The sequence below is a fragment of the Lonchura striata genome, chromosome 5 (assembly GCF_050655825.1).
Source record: "Lonchura striata isolate lonStrDom1 chromosome 5, ASM5065582v1, whole genome shotgun sequence".
Taxonomy (NCBI): Eukaryota; Metazoa; Chordata; class Aves; order Passeriformes; family Estrildidae; genus Lonchura; species Lonchura striata.
This window is the reverse complement of record NC_140707.1, coordinates 34,995,968-35,013,472: the sequence shown is the minus strand read 5'-3', so window position 1 is coordinate 35,013,472 and position 17,505 is coordinate 34,995,968. Positions and strand designations below refer to the sequence as shown.

At 39.2% G+C, this 17,505-nt stretch overlaps 1 protein-coding gene across 4 annotated transcripts in view; it reads left to right on the top strand.

Annotated features, from left to right (window-relative positions):
* Nucleotides 1-17,505, top strand: part of CSTPP1 (centriolar satellite-associated tubulin polyglutamylase complex regulator 1) — a 79,038-nt gene that overhangs the window by 46,859 nt on the left and 14,674 nt on the right. The window contains exon 1 of one of the 4 annotated variants that reach the window (XM_085581774.1): nucleotides 1-17,505. This exon is cut by the window's left edge and continues 15,571 nt beyond it. The exons of the other annotated variants lie outside the window; for them this stretch is intronic. Within the exon in view, the coding sequence (XP_085437900.1) occupies nucleotides 17,286-17,505 (220 nt within the window). The 5' untranslated portion in view covers nucleotides 1-17,285. 4 annotated transcript variants of the gene reach the window in all.

Below are 17,505 nucleotides of genomic sequence, written 5' to 3'. Positions count from 1 at the left end.
TTGAAAAAAAATCCACCAAACCAACAAACTCCAAAACTTCAAAAGGGTACGTACTCCCATTACTAGTAAAGAAACTGACTTGTCTGGAATACCTTAAGGCAAACATGGCACTTTTGAAGAAGATGCACCTTTCCAAGTCAAATACATAAACACATATGAGGGGGTGGACCTGGTTGCACTAATGACTTTTTTGCCCAGAGCAAGGGATGTTCCAGTGTTGTTTAATGAAATGCAGTCTCTGATGCTACAAAATAGAGGCTCATACACCACTGCTGAGTGCTAAAGTGACTGGTTAAAGATTCATTTGTCCTTAATTAAATGACCTTAAATTTCTTCACACGGTGGCTACTGGAGGATATAATTGGAGGCACCTGACACTTATTCACTAACTTAGGTTCAAGATTTTACTCTTGTAAGAGATTTTTCAGTAGATAAATTCAGAATGATTTATCCCTTTAATGCTCTAGCTTTAATAACCATAAGCTATTTCCTTAATGATTTAGAATTGTGTGATGCAGGAGATAGTTAAGCTTACACTCCAGGAGATTAATTTCCTGCTTTTGCACTGGCATTGGCTTCTTTTTTTTTTTTAACAGGAATATTATGGATTTCAGTCATGTTTTCTAATTGCAGTTACTGTAATTTATAAAGCATTGTCTGTCACTCTCTCCTGTGTGCTTTGGAGGCAAGGATATTTGTGAGGAAGGTGATGCATTGCTTTCAGACGGTGAAGAAAAGAGTTTGCCTGGGAATCCTGTGACCAGCTGTGCTGCCAGGTGGCTTGCAAGGAAACTGCTTCTGCCCAAGGAAGACAGCTGAGCCTGTGGCCAGATAAGGACTGTTAGGTTGGCACTGGTGAGAAAAGGAGTAGTTCTTCCCTTCCTCTCTACTGATTTTCTTCCCTTTCTTTGTGGGGGTGCAGTTAGCTGTGTGGTGAAGGCAGCTGATCCAAACAAAAAATAACCTTTAAAAAAGAAATTTCTTTTCAGTTTCATTAGTATTTGTCTTGTTTGTAATGAGGCTGTATAGGCAGCTGTGCTGGAATAATGGAGAGGATGGGAATGAAATGTAAGGGAGATTAAAACTTCCCTTTACAGTAGAAGACCCTGTATAAAATCTGTGTTTACATTACAGCTTTGTCTGATGGTGTTATAAAGGGCCTAATTGGTGGGTCAGACCTGCTCTTAACACCATCGAACTTCTCTTCTTCAGAAAACAATTTTTATATAACTTCAAATCTCTTGTTTACAATTGTAGCATAAGCTATCAGCAGCTTGTTGAATTTGTCTTGTCTGGCTTTAACTGCATGTGAAAGAGTGGGAGCCAGAGCACAAAGATGACTTGTTTATTGGCTCACATAACATTTCACTGAAAACATCCTGGTTGCAGGTATTTCTAGTGTTTTCCTGGACTTTCCATATAAAAAGTATTATGGATGCTTAACTGACAGATACACAGATATTAAATCCTCTATAGAATAGGTCCTGGCATTTTTTCAGTTTATTGTTCTTCTGTTCATCCCAAAGTTGTCAGAATATTTTTTCTATTTCTTCCAAAAGCCCCCTGGTACTACAGCCAATGAAGTAGCTTTATTCTTTTTCTTAACTCTTTGATGTACGTTATAATCTGCTATACATACAGAAAAGAGTTTGAACAAAACTATACATGTTTTACTCAGACCATAGATGTAATGTAGTTGCTTTGACAAGCAGCTTTAATATATTTCTACCCTTCTCAAACTGTGAAAAAGGCTCTAGGGGAACCAAGAATGTTTGCCAAAACTGCTTAGCCAAATGCCTAAACATATCCTCCAACCACACTCATAGTGTTTGAGCACAGCAGACTTGGACTGAGTCAGACTGACAATATTTCTAGAATAATTCTGTTTCAGATGTTAAAATTAGTGGATGGATAATGAAAGCACCTCTGCTGACTGCAAGTACATTAGAATAACAGAGCAAAACACACCACTGCAGACAGTCAGGAGACTAACATTAATCAAGGTACTCACCTGTATTTTGTATTGAAGCTTCCCAAAACAAACAAAACCACTGAAAACATTGTTCAGACTATTACCAGTGGTTCCTTAGTCTTGACAGTACCAGCTCAATTCAGAGCTGGTTAGCCTGAGGATTCATTCTCTTTACTAAGTAGTGCTATCTCTAGCACTCATCTTCTGAGCATATCCACTTGTATTAAAGTGCCTTCGTGTGGCAGTACTTGAAAGCCCTCCTCCAGAATTTGTTGTGTTCTGTGTTTTAACTGAGCAGTTTATATTAAAACCATTTCTGATTTCCTTGCCTATTCTCTTTTCCCTCTTCTCTATCCTTCTTTTTCCTGAGTAACTGTAGGGTGAGAAAAGAAGCAGTTTTGCATTTCAGTACACTTAATGTAGCCAAGAGGTTTGTTCATTGCTGCTTTGTACTTTCAGGCAAACGAGAAAATTTAGATTAATGGGTTGTTTATTCTTTTGCGTGTTCCTCAAATCAAAGGCACTGGATTGCATTATTAAAGCAGTTTTGTGTGGCAGGCTTGGAACTGTCCTCACTGAGCTGTACATGAAGAAAAACTATTGCTTTTCATCCCCCACTCATTATGCAGATTGGCACAGGAACACTGTTAAATGTGGTATCATGTACTATCACTTAAAGACCTTCCTTCTGTACAGCTAATGTTGGGCTCCAATTTCACAGGATGATCTGTCTTGGAACAGACAAGGAAACCCTAGAAATAGAAACATGTATGTCCTTAAATTTTAAAAATTTAAATACTAACCAGTTTAATAAACAGAGGTTTTTTCAGAACACTAGTGACTATCTGCTTTGCTGTACTTTTAAATCTCTTAATTGATTTAAAATTATTGATCTCTTCATTTGTTTGTCATCCATTCAGTTAGCAACAATGCTTGATTTAGGCTGGCAGCAATAGTCTACCCAGCCAAATTAATGAAGAAAATTTTCAGCATTTTTAGTCCAGACCCATAATGGAAGGACCTAACTAGTGTTAGGTAGCTGAATTAAATACATGACTCTGTCCTGTGGATGTTCTATACTGAACTGGCAATAGTGTATCTCTGAGTCTCTGAATACATTAGGTACTCTAATTCCTTTTTCATTCTGTGACAGCAGAATCTCTCCTGACCCAAGGCCTTCTGCTTTCGAAGTCAAAAGTCTGGGGGACATAGTTTAAGAGTTGAGGAAGCGATTGTTCATGTCTGGGGTAAATAGGAGGAAACAAGTTTCTTTGCCTTATTATTCTACTTCAGCTCTAGCTAATGTTCAGAGTAAGAAAGCACTACATTAATCGTCTTATGAAATGGCAAAACTTCTACTGTGTGCAACACACCAGTATGGCTGGGTGCACAGTGAGAAATAAGCAGTGTCACAGAACTCCGTCACAACAGAGTTCAGACCGGCTGAACCTCTGACCTTTCGTTGTGTAATACCAGGAATTCTTCTTCAGTGTCAGACCTGATGCAGGATGAAGTAATTATGATTTTTCTTATTGTCTGCTATGTTCCTGATTCTGCAGTCCCTTTTCCTAAATTAGAATCCTCTAGTTGGTGTGACTGAAATGTACATTCTCTCTGAGATATGAGGGCTAGGTTCTCTAAGTCTCCCTAGAGAAAAGTGTTGAAAGTGAACATGTGGGCTTGTTTATAAGGTACACTGTCATCTTCCACCTGAGGATCATGTAGAATTTCTACCGCCATTTTCTTATTTCACTTTGCTATGTTAGTTTATAATTGTATCACAGATCACTGGGTTTTTCCTGTCAGGTAACCATTGTCTTTCTCCAAGGGATTTCTACCTTTCTTGGGAGTTGAGAGTGCCAGTACTTTGTTTTTTAGGGGTTTGTTTGTTTGTTTTCAAGCTCTAGGAAAGTGCTGTGGCTTTTTTACCTAAAACATGTGAATGTACTAGTGTCTTGTAACTGCTATAGATACTGGGGATACTAACAGTTTTGGTCTTTTTATAACTTTTTAGTTCTCTACGTTGTTCATTCATGCCATGTTTTCTATTCCCATCAATGCTTGTAGGCCGTGATAGGCAAGTTTGTAAAATAATTACAGATTCCCTATTTATAATGTTACATATCAACTATTAACCTATTATAAAATGATTAAACATGAAAAATTATACAACTATGTTCTTCTCCTTTGTTTCTAGGCAGGGGAGAAAATGTGACTGGATCCCAAATATTCTGTGTGCAGCTATGTGTTTCATCTGTGACAAAAATATGACAGTCACTGAGCCAAACATTGTCACTTTTCTGAGAAAATTATAAATACTTTTTATCTTTCTGCATTAACATTCTAGATACTATTTTGCCTGCTTAAATTTATTCCTTAATTCAATTTTTCCCCCCCTTATTGCTTTTGGACATTTTGGAATCAGATATGGCTATTTGGTGATATATCATTATCATTAATGTTGTGTTGGTGACCAGTAGTATTCACTCTTAGAAATACTAAAATACTGAAAAGAAGAGGAATATTTTATACTTACATTATCTAGTCATAACTCTTCTGTCCCTATTTCTATTTTGCATCTGAAGGCACATTACTGCATCCACAAATTTGCTCCTACATCTCCACATATTCCTGCTGTACAAGACATTTCTAGCAGCTGAGTGGTTTTCTTTTTGTTTTCTAATAGGTACAATAGAAAGTATTTTCAGTGTTTCCTTTTAACATCTAGAATAGTTAACATTTTCACTCAGACATTGAAATTAGAATCTAGTCTGTCTAGCTCTGAAACCTTTCAGATCCACACTGTGTTCATGGAAAGACTTCAGAGTGATACAGACAACAGTTCAAAAAGAAAAGGGACTCAAAGAAAAGCTAATTAAATTTCCAAATAATTCACTGATTTATTATTTCAAACCTTAACTGCAAAGCAAGAAATTATCATCTTCCTTTTGCTGTGGCAGTGGCTGCAGAACTGTGTGTCCCTCATTCAGCAAAAGTCTGTTCTGGTCACAGCTGTGTATACAAAGCTGCAAGTGAAAATGAGATGTACACATAAAGGCTCTCAGTCTATTTCCCTTTGTAGCACTCATTTGTTTGCTCTTTACCAAACCCCAGAAAATATCCTTCTAAAAGGAAAGCACAAAAGTAAATAGTGAGAAGATTTGTTTTTTCCTTTGATACACGTCATGCAAAATGACTTTCCAAACATATCCCATTTAGTGGAGATAATTTAGAAACCTTGAACTTCATCATTGTTTGATGCCTACAAGCAAGAATCCTAAAGGCCCTCTTCTCTCCAATTCCAGGATCAGTTAAGTCTTGTTTTGGCACATGGCCCCATGTTCTCCAGTTCAAAGAGTCACTTTTTATTTTTTTGATAACTGAGGAACTATCTCTTGCTGAACGTCTCTGAGGATTCTTAGAGATGGGATATTTTTTGCTTTCCTTTTGGATCCTGTATGTGTTAATAATTTCATTTAATCTTGAATCTCTTAAGAGCTAGCACTACTAGTTTTGGAGGCCTTAGTACTGCATGTAGGCGGGGACTTGGCACGGTAAAGCCTGAAACAGATCCAGACAGAAGATAACTCATGTGAAAGGCAACTGAAAGGATAGATGCTACCTTTAAACATGGCATGAAAGTGAGAGGAGGACAAATTAATGCATTCATATAGAATCCCCTTTTTTACCATCCACTTCACATAAAGGACTACTAAAATACAGCTACATATGATGCAGTGAATTGAGAGAGTTCTTTTGCCAGAAAAACCAGGAAGCATTTTTTTCCCATCAGGGCAGTATTAAGAAATATTTCTAATTGCAGGGAGCAAATAGGACCTCAGCTTTCAAGCTTTGCTTTGAAAGATGCAGCCTATTTCCTTTGAGTCGAGAACACATGCTGAAATACATTATATTTAAGTGATTCTTGCAGCTATATTGCTGTACAATTTGCGCCATCTGATTTTCAGACTTGCTCCATAAGTCTTAACATTGAATGGGAAAAAAAGGGCAGATATTGCAGGAAATAAAAGGAACATGTGTGTTCTAAGTCTTCAATGACTGGAGATGCTTAAAGAGCAGCTTTCATCTCGCTCCTCCTCTGAGGGTTTACCATACTTGCATTTCCATGATGATTTTTTAGTGAACAGTCCGGATATTGTTGCATGGCAGATGAAAAAATGTAAGTGAAACCACAAAGAGTACAGTTGTGTTAGAGCAATGTAGCTGAGGCCCCAGCTGCTAGTAAAGGTTAGAACAGTGTTACTCACTGTGGATGGCCCACCTCACTGACTGTTGCTATTAATGGGTTAGTCAGCAGTAACTGTAGGTTTTTAACTGTTCCAACTAAGGACAGTCCTACATCTTTTAGAGATAGTGTTTCGTTCCACTTTTTTTTTTGTTGTCTTCTCAGTAGCCTGCATCACAGCAGCAATCCATCCATGATTCTACAGAAGATGATCTTGCTTCCTTTAGGAAAAATCATTTGCATATCATATCTAGTAAAAATTATTTGCTCACTATGCTAAGTTATCATCCCACATCTAATCAGTTAAGTGATATTCCTTTTTATTGCTCCTGCTATAAAGATCCTTACAAAGATCTTGAAGAGCCTGGTCTTGTTATAAGGCTGAAAAAGGTTGCACAACTGAATTCTGTTTTCAGTTTTAACAAGCCAGAATTATGGTATGTATTCCTCTCTACACGTGTCTTCCAGTAGATGGTCTTTTATTCCCCTCTAGAAAGCACTGTGCAACAACAAGAAAGTGTCCTTTTCTCTTTCTGAAACAACTTGCTCTTTTGTCTAGTTTCTTGCACTTCTCTGATTACCATAATATATGCATAGCATCAGTGTTAGTGCATAATGTTTGAATATTTAGGACCTGAACTTTCTTCCAGCAAAATAGTCTTAACTTGTGGTTCATGGTACATGGTCCAAGGAAGTTTATTTAGCTGTAACATAGGTGGCATTCAAGTTAAACTTTGACAAAGATGCATTATGTCCATAAAAAACTTTCAGAATTAATGGAAAAGTTCAGAACTTCCTTAAAGAAACATTAAAAAAAAAAGGAAATAATTTGTTTCATTTTTTAGAAATTAATATCTATGTTAAATTTTTATTAAATATGTATTTCTCCATGTGAAATACAGAGCAAACTAACATTCTTTCTCTCTCTTTTCAATCTTAAAATAACCAGATTATTTTGGACACATAGCTCACTAGAGTATTGTAAGAGTTAAAATCAAGGGACATTACAAAGCATTAGCCAAAAGCATACCCTTAAAAGGGGCAGTTGGATGCCTTGTTTCAGGTTTCTCATAGTGCATTCATTCTGTTCTGTATTCAGACCAGTTCTGTAGTGGTGGTCATTTACAATCATTAATCTAGCTCATTGATATTGTAATGGGCTCCAAGCATTCTCTGTGAAGCTTACATGCTCCACTGCATTTCCTTCTAAATAACTAATGATGACTTCTTCAGTCTCGTCATTAACCAGATTACCTTTCTCCAGCCAGTTGTCTTATAGATTTGCTTTGTTTGAGGTTCATTTTCTTTCTCAGTTTTCACACTCATAAAAGAGCATTTTTTATGACTGAGCAATACTGCCAAGCATAGGTCCACATACCATACTTAATTTTATGAATAGAGACTTTAACTGTTGACTTGGAGGCTCCTAAAAACAATGTCCTTTCCTTTCAGACTGTTGTTTTAGGCACTATAATTTCTGAAAGAAAATTGGAGAAAACTAGCCCATAGTCTGGGTACTTGGGATTATACTGCATAGCCTGTGTGTAAACCTCTAGTAAATATACCATGCAGTAAAGTCAAAGAATAGTCAGGCCTGCTGGTGGCTTTCAGTTCTTGGAAGATGCATGTTTATGTCAGATAGATGGTTCCAGGTGAACACAAATGCACAGAGAAAGATGTTCTAGATCCTTCAATGCTTTGTGGATCACAACCAGCTTCTTGAGTTTCAAATAGAGTGCCTTGACTGCTTTGTATAATTGCATACTGGTGTCACTCTTGGTGGCACATGGAATTCTCCGTTCTTTGCATGCCTGAACTTGTCTCCTTCACGGCTGGGCTCGTGATGGATGTATTTCAGAGAAGCAGTATCAGCAGAGTGCCTGCTGTGATAACAGCTCTTGGTGAAGGTGCAGTTAACTGTTCAAAATCTTGCAGTAGATTAGTTAAGAGTTGATGTGGAGCAGGGTCAGGAAGACACACAAGACTATCCCTAGTCATGATACAAATTAATGCTGAAATTGTCTCTCTTCCATTGAGGGCTTGTAGCAGCTGCACCGTTCTTTGAATGCTTCTTCCCAAGAAGTCACTAAAAGAGGAAAGTCCAAAACATTCCTGTTTTATTCGTTGTTCTGAGAAAATTGTTGACTGTTGCACCTCATGCCACATATTTGAAAATACCTGATTCTACCAGAACTGGTTCATTGGAACTTTTCACTGATGTTTCTTGGAAAAGTTGTATAGAAAGAAACTGGAATCTTTGATCTTACATTGTTACAGCAATCTTCAGCATTTCCACAGTTCATTGTGTATTTTCCTTATCCTCTACCTCCTCTTTCTTTTAGGTCAATGTCATAGCTTTCTTCTGCTCCCTGACCCTATGTGCATGACACAGATGAGCTGTCTGCCAGCTAACTGTGTTTCTCAGGGCTTCCAAATCAGAAAGGAAATACCAAACACTAATTGAAGACTGGCCATATTGTCACTAGTCCTAGTACATATCCAAGGGAGGATGTAAGGTCCTGCATTGAGTGAAATACAGCTGCATACCACCTGCCCATTTACTCTGCCCATCTCGTGATGTGTAGCCATGAATTCTTCAGTTGTTTTGAAGATCTTAAGCTTAATGACAACTTGTTTTCTTGAGTGGAGGCTGATCCACATCTTGTCTAAAGATTACTGCTGCTGTTTGAGAGCTTGGGGAAATGTTGATGGTCCCCTTCAGTGAAGTGTTGCCGGCATTCCTGTACTTCACTATTAAGAGTGCTGTGGGTCCTGTTTCAAGTGGTTGAGCAGTCTGCCCCCCAGATGGCCAGAACTTCAACAGGAGTGTTTTCTCCTTATTGTTTACAAGACCAATTAGCTCTGGCATTGGATCGATTATTTCCTACACGAGTGACTGAAAACTTCTCAAAGTGGGGAAAAGTCATCTGTTGAACAAGATAAAAGCAGGCTAAATCACCTATAGCTGGGGAGATCTGCTAGTTATATCTTTAGTAACATTATAGTGAAAGGAAAAAATATTTTCATAGTGGACACATACAAAAAATGTCAAATATTATGGCATTTCAGTTATAAATTACTTTCACTCTGAAATAGAACCTTATTTCTAGTTTTCTAGTTTATCTGTCTTAAAAGCCATTTATCTGTCTTGCATTGTTTTGGTCTGGGTTTGCTGTGCCTCTGAAACATGATGAGTATTCATACATTCTCATACTGTAGTCCACAAAACTAGGCCTGTGTCCTTTAGAGACAGCTAAATGCCCTTAGAGATCATACTCAATGAGCTGAGCATATCTTTAGGATTATATGTGCTTTGGAATATGCATGGATTTATCTTTGTAAATGTTAAAGAACATTGCATGGATAAAATAGGGTGTCCATTTAAGTCACCATCTGGTTCCTGTATTCAACTATGTACTGGAAAATTTAAACCAGACGCTTTTGTTTGTCATCTTGTATCTTCTTTTTCTGCTTCTGGAAATACTGCCAGAAGTTGTGGCTGCTTCTCCTTTCTTATTGTTTGCTGTTCTTGCACTTTAGGAACTCTGAATTCTTTAAGCCAAAACTACATTCAAAGTCCCACTCTAGACTTAGAACAAGAAATTAAAGAGTTAACATTGTCTTTAGTGTTGCATTAGGCACACTGTTTAGGTTCCTAAAGGGAAAAGATCAAACTTCAATCATGTTTCAGATTTTCTGTGGATTCAGGAATATCACACTGTATCAGTTAAACTCTTTAAGTATTGGAATGTTTGCTCTACAACCATGAGAGCTGAAATGTTTCTAATGTCTCTATATTTCTAATGAAGATTTAAATTTTTCAGTTTGTGGATGTACCATGTTAACCACATAAGCACGCCAAATGATAGCCTTGGACTGTACCTTTGGCACAGCTCATGGTGCCCTGAGTAGCATTCACTCAAAGCTGAAGTAATGCTGCCACATGAAACACTTCATACTAAAGGGTAATTATGGGGCATTTGAAAAAGACTAGAGGATGATTAACATTTGTATAAACAGAAAGAATCTGGATTCTGGGGATAGAATTGGAGCAGTTCTGTATAAATTCATTTTCTGTTTTTGTTAATCTGGCAAGTGGTTTATTGATAAAAGGGCTCAAGATCAAAGTGCAGGAAAACAATCACACCATCTAGAAGATTTAACTCTTAAAAACCTTTAGCTTGCTCAAAGTAGTGTGCTACAAACTTTGCCCATAATGGACCCATTTCTCAGTTCATATGAACTGTCCGGGCTACCTCAAGAACAAATTACTTCGTTCTTTGTATCAGTCTGCTTAGCCCTCCACTGTATTTGTCCTGAGTCAGGTATAGGCTCTTCCAGGCAAATCTCACTATATCTCTTTCACTTTTTGTTTTTTCACATCGTAAACTGGCTCTTTTTACCTGTTGTCAACAGGAGTCACCTAAGTCTGCTGTTTGCAGTCATGCACCTTTTGTAGAGTGCAAAACATCTTGTTTGTGAAGACTGCTCACCTGCAGCAGCTCCCTTCCCTTGTGTCTGGCAGGATTTTGCTCAAATTCTCACAGGTTAGGAGAGGCAATCCAGGGTGCAGCCAATTGCTGAAGGTACCTTTCTATCTGAGCCAAATTGTAGTTATTCTGTGCATTCTTCAGTTACCCTATCTGCTTTTGCTGTCTTGTCAGACACAAAGGCTTCTGGGGTCCTTTCCTGAGGATCCCATTTGGGAGGACCTAAACAGAATCAGTGGAAAGCATAGGTCTGTGAGTAACCTGAATTCATCTGCCTGCTTGGATAGTAAGGATACCAAATGTTCTGTCTTAAATGTGTCTGATACCAGGGTGTTGACAAGCCATTACAGCAGGCAGGGTGCAAGTACAGCAGGTAAAGCTGAATCTGCTTTTCATAGAGGATCGCTAATCTTAGGACATTGCCTTGCATACATCTTGGACTTTAAGGATTAAAATGTCTGAAGCAGGGAACTACTTAAGCCTATATAACAGTTTTTCTCTGCTGAGGAGAGGTGAATCTGCTGTCTTTATCCACCTCCTTCCCTCTTCCTTGCAGCTGGCTGTGCTGTTCCACAGCTTGCTTTGCATGAGCTTTCATCACATATTTCTGAGAGCCAGTGCAATTCACTAGCCCAGGGAAAAAGTTAAATTTTTCTCAGCAAGAGGCCTGCTGAGTGGCAGAGCTGGTACAAGGGGTGGTTCAGAGCCATGTGGCCACCAGCAAGTGATGAGAAAGGAGGAAGAAGAGTGAGCCTGTCCCTTTCAGCAAGAGTATAAGTTTAAGTTGGCTTAGGTGCATGTTGAACTTCATCATCAGGAAGACAGAATTAATGCATCCAGTTGTTAGAATAAGAAAGTACATGCTAGTAATTTATAAAATGTATAAAATATTGAAATCATATATGCTAGTATATAATGAGATTGAGCCAGACCTTGGTACGAAGCCACAGTATTAAAAGCTACTTATGCCCAAGACTCCATGTAAAGAACAGGTTCTTATGTTGATCCGTGATACAGATTTTACCATTATCCTCTTTAAACTATTCACTAGAAAATCCCCCTTTAAAAAAATAAGTTGTTTTTTATCTAACCTGGTATCAATCTTTGGCTTATAGAGCATTTTCCCATTGCTTAGAAGTAACAAGTGGGTGTCTCTCAGTTTTCTTCTGATTTTCCTACACTCTTTGAACTAAGATTTAATGGTTGTAGAAGCTTTACATTTCAAGAGCAAAATGAATCCTACTGTACATGTCTTACATGAATATGCTCAGTCCTATCCCTGGATAATTCCACTAGAATTCTTGACTTTTTGATTGTTATTAGCACTAGATATATGGAGGAAATTAGGCCATAGGTATCCTGGGAACAAGGCATGTGCAGGGTTTAGCCTGCTATCCAGATGATACTTGTGAAGTTGCAGTATTATCAATGCTCATGTTTATGTTCACTTTTTGGTAAAATTGCAGTTCCTGGAGACAGCATGAGAACACATGGATTTTTATTTTGGGGGGCTTTTGGTTTTTTTGTTGTTTTCTACAAAGTTGCAATCCTTCATGGATATAGAGAGGATACTAAATATGTGGTACTTACACCAGAAGCACTAAAAAACTAAAGGCCAGCAAAGACTCTTCCAACTCTTAAAAAAAAAAAAAAAGAAATTAAGTTGTTCTGTGTTATATTTGCAGGAGACTGATTTACAGCTCTATGCCTTTATGACTCTTGAATGACTTCATGACTGTAGTAGAAAAACAACCTGTGGAAATTGTGTGTCCTACCATAATTCAGAGGGGACAGCTGCATTGCTTAGGGCTCCAGTCTGCTTGGATACTGGTTGTACCTGAAAAAATATAGGGAATAGGGAACTTTAATGTTTAATGAATATTCATCAAGGCAATTCTTGTTGTTTCTGGGAAGCTAATAATGTGACTTTTTGGAGCAGATTTCATACACCAGCTGCAGTAAATATTCTCCTACTGCTTTGGGCATTTTTATAGCTGTCAAAATGTTGTGACAACATTCTAGATAGCTACTTCTTATGTTGAAAGCAGCCTAGATACAGCAGCAATGACTGCAATTCAGGCTAAGTCCTAAATATTTATTGGCTTCCTGGGTAGATTTTACAGCCTTCGCTGAGCTGTAGGCTGCTGTCAGTATGGAAGATAACTGGTTTTAAGATAATTCAGGTGTGTCTACACTTCATGCACAACACTGACAGCGGCATTAACACATAATTTAGTATTCCTGGAGTTTGCATCACTCCAGGTTGTGTGCCATCTGTTAGCCACATACAGACCAGAAGCTGCTTTAATATGTGCTGTAAAAGCCAGGGAAGTACAAAGCAGCTGCCTCCATGTTTCTCAAGGTAGGCCATTTTTATCCAGAAAATGGTACCTCCTTAGACTGTATGACATGGACAAAATTCTTTCTCCTCTATATCTCTGAAACATGAGAAACAGTCTGCCTCAGGCACTAAAAGACAATAAACTATTCACGGGACAAGCCAATCTGTAGGAAAAGGTTAGGATTTTGCTAGTGGCATGGTCTCAGTAGCAGTACAAGCTAGGCAAGAATTTGAGGTCTAGTAGAGCAGAAATTATGCGGAATGGTCAAAGTACTTCCTGTTAGGCTCCTTCATAGTGAGCTGTTCTTTTAAAATTACTTAGGAATTTGTTATTAGCTCTTTTTTAGTAGATGAATGAAGTGTTAGTTCAGCTGTAAATGAACATGATTAACATGGAGACTGCAATCTCCATCCTTAAGCATATGGTTATGAGCAAGTTTGTTCCACTGCAAGGGCATGGTAGAGTGTGTGTATCTCACTGCCCTGTGCTGTGGGGTCAGATTTAAACACTCCATGATTTGCTTCATTTGTTACTGGAACTTGAGACGCAGTAATTTGTGGTAGCAACTAAAGTGGCAGTTGTGGATTCTAGTTTTCACTCATTCTGACTGGTACCTTCCTTCTTTTCTTTCTTTCTTCATCATGCAACATTGAGCTCTATTTACTCAGCTGTGGCCTAGGGACAGGAAGGAGCAACGTGGTCATGCACCAAAACTGCCCTTGTTTATTCCCAGCAGCTCTTGGCAGACAACGTGGTGCATGGGCAAATGTAATTTTCTGCATGGTCTTCACTGACCTTGCTGTAGGGGATAGGAAAACAGTGATCACAGCAAACTGAAGACACCTCCTAAGGTCTGTGGTGATCCCACTTCCTGTATAAAAGGTACCCAACTATAGTCTGAAAAAATGGTATGATTTGTTGGTCAGGCGCCTGGGGTGTCTACAGGCTGAGTTGTGTTACAGCCTAAAAAAGTCTGCCTGTGTACTTCACTGAATAATTTGGTACCATTTCCCCAGGCATTAGAAACGAAGTGTTTCTTTAGAGCAGGAACTTCTCTGCACCACTTCAGCTTTATGGGCAGTTTCTAGTATAAATGGACCATTTGCCCAAAGATTGAAACTGTAATTAATTCCACTTTTACTGACAACAAATTTAATTCTCTAATGAGCTGGTTTGGAGAGGATCTCCACCACCCTTTCCCAAATTCCTTCTGAGCAGGCTTTGACTTTTATTCTATATTGTTTTGTTGTTTTATGGTAGAGGAGTAAGGATGATGCTGTGATTTGGTAAGAAGAGAGAGAAGAAAAAGACAGCATGAATTATTATAAGTTTTTGAAATATGTTATTTCTGCCAAATGAGAGCTCTATTTATGTCTCAAAACTAATGCTCTCTTAGGGCCTAGTTAACTTCTCAAGCTGCTTTTGTCTATCAGTCAGACGGACTGAGAAAAAAGTGCAACTTTCTTTGAAAACCTTGTCCTTCAAAGAAAAAAAAAAACAACCTCAGACTCCTTCACCTTCAGGGAGAAAAGAGACTAAAAACCAAAATTATTGAAAAGGGCCTTAGCTGATTAAAGCAAGCAGATTATCCTGCTAGAGCCTGAATGCATGAAGGATGCTTTGTATACTGCTGGACACCACACTGTGGAAAATTAAAGGGGATCAAAGCAGAGGAACAGATATAACTAGGCTAAGTGGGGAAAGAAGTAGAGGGTAAGGTAAACAGATTTAACTTTAGATAAATGTAGTTATCTGTTAAGTAAATTCAGTAAGATACTACATTATGAAGAAATGTTATTATAATGATCTGTTGACAAATGAAAGAAAAAATATTAACAAGCAAGAGGTGTAAGGATGCACAAATATGAATTTTCATTTTAGCAAATAAAAAATGAAAATTGAGTATTGCATAAAGTTTCCAATTGGTATGATTCCTTCAGACCAACATCTAGACTTTTTAGCAAAGATCAGAAATTTATTGCCCAGCATTATTCACAGCTAGATTTAGAAATCCTTGACAAGTAAGAGGTCAACAAGAGCTTTTACATGCCCAAGTTCTCTGTTTTCATGTAACCTGCTTCCTGTGCTGGGTCTATGGAACATCACAGAATCACAGAATGGGTCACTGACCACAGTGGGTCATTTGGTCCAACCTTCCTGCTTGAGCAAGTTCATCCTAGAGCACATTACACAGTGTTGCATACAGATGGTTCTTGAGTATCTCCAGTGAGAGAAACTCCACAACCTTGTTGGACAACCTAGTGCATGGTCACTCCCACAGGAAAGAAGTTCTTCGTCGTATCCATGTGGAAATTTCCTGTGCATCTGTTTCCGCCTATTGCTTCTTGTCCTACTGCTTGGCACCATCAAAAAGAGCCTGGCTCCATCCTCTTAACACCCTCCCTTCAGATACTGATAGATGTTGATGAGGTTCCCTCTCAGTTGTCTCTTCTCAAGTTGAGCAGGCCCAAGTCACTCAGCCTGTGCTTGTAAGAGAGATTCTGCAGACCCTTAATAACCTTTGTCACCCTCCACTGGACCTGGTCCAGGAGCTCCATGTCTCTCTTGTCCTGAGCATCTCAGAACTGGACACAGTGCTCCTCATTAGCTTCACCAGGGCTGAGTAGAGGGGCAGGATCACCTTCCTGGACTTACTGGCAATGCTCTTCCTAACACACCCCAGGACACCATTGGCCTTCTTGGCCACAAGGGCACTGCTGGCTCAGGGACAGTTTGTTATCCATCAGGATCCCCAGGTCCTTCTCCACAGAGTTGCTTTCCAGCAGGTCAGCCCTCAGCCTTTGCTGGTGCATGGGGTTGTTCTTGTCCAGATGCAGGATGCTATACTTGCCTGTTTAAAATTTCCACTGGTTCCTCTCTGCCCATCTCTTGTTGAGGTCTTACTGAACAGCAGCCCAGGTAGCCAAGAGGGCCAATGGCTTCCTGGCCTGTATCAGCAATAGTGTGACTAGCAGGACCATGGCAGTGATTGTCCCCCTGTACTCAGCAGTGGTGAGGCCACACTTTGAACCTTGCATCCAGTTTGGGCCCCTCACTGCAAGAAAGACATTGAGGTGCTGGATTGTGTCCAGAGACGGGCAATGGAGCTGATGAAGGGTCTGGAGCACAAGACTTAGGAGAAATAGCTGAGGGAGCTGGTGTTGTTCAGCCTGGAGAAAAGGAGGCTCAGGGGAAACCTTACTGTTCTCTACATTTACCTGAAAAGAGGTTGTAGAGAGATGGGCGTCAGTCTCTCCTTCCAAGTCACAAGGTTAGAGAAAATGCCTAACCTTTTGGTTAGTTGCACCAGGGAAAGTTTAGATTGGATATTAGGAAATATTTCTTCCCTGAAAATGTGGTCAAGCATTGGAATGCCTCCCCCCACCCCCATTCCCCACCAGGGAAGTGATGGAATCACCATCCTTGGAAGTGTTCAAAAGACTTGCCAATGTGATGCTTAGGGATATGGTTCAATGGTGGACTTGGCAGTGTTGGTTAATTGTTGGACCTTGCTGATTCTGTGATTCTGAGTTGTGGCTGTCATCTGAAACAAGGTTAATTATTTGGATAAGAGCCTAATGAAGACTAATGAGTTTGTGGCGGAAGAACTTACGCTCTGTACCTCAGTCCCACTGCCAGTGCCCTTGAGATCCCCTCCCTGACTACTGCTTGGCTCTACTTCCACCGCTGGCTCTTTCTTCCATACTTTGCATTCTTCTGTATATAGACATACTGCAAAATTGCTGCTGTTCAGCTAGTCCTCTTCTTAACTCCAGTCCACAGCCTTTTGGACTGTGAACATACAATCATGTAGGGCTTTTTGACATCAGGATGTTTCCATTCCCTTGGGATCCTATAAGCTTCCTTAAGAGTCACCTCTTTTAGACTCTTTCTGCTGAGCCACAGAGTTCTTTCTTGACCATTCTTTCACAAAGCTGCTCTCTAAAGCATTAATAACTTGATTTGGTTTCTTGTGTTTTTTGGATCTTTGTTCTGTGCTTCCTATAATACAGTGACCAGATTTGTACACATTATTCCAAAAGAGACCATCCAGCTGCCTTACTGAATGCCAAAGTAATAACGTCTGTGGTTTATACTCTGTAGCCTTCCATACACAACCCAAAAACCTTGTTTGCCTTTGTTACTGCTGCCAGATGTTCTGTGGATGATTTTCAAGTGTATTGTGGGGAATGTCACCATGCCAGTGAATTTCAGCAAATTTAAGCAATTTTGAAATGATTCCTTTTTCCACATGGTTATATTCAAGTCAAACCAAACTGTGTTCTCACTTGAAACTGCCCTGTTTTGGTTACCCCTTTTTCACACTGAATTACTCACTACCTGTTACCAGTTTCTCTGCAGGAGGCTGTACAATAGAATTTCCCCTTCATCAGGCCTCTTTCAGATGGTGCTGGAAACTCCATCTACAGAGCCCAGCTCTGAAAATCAGGAACA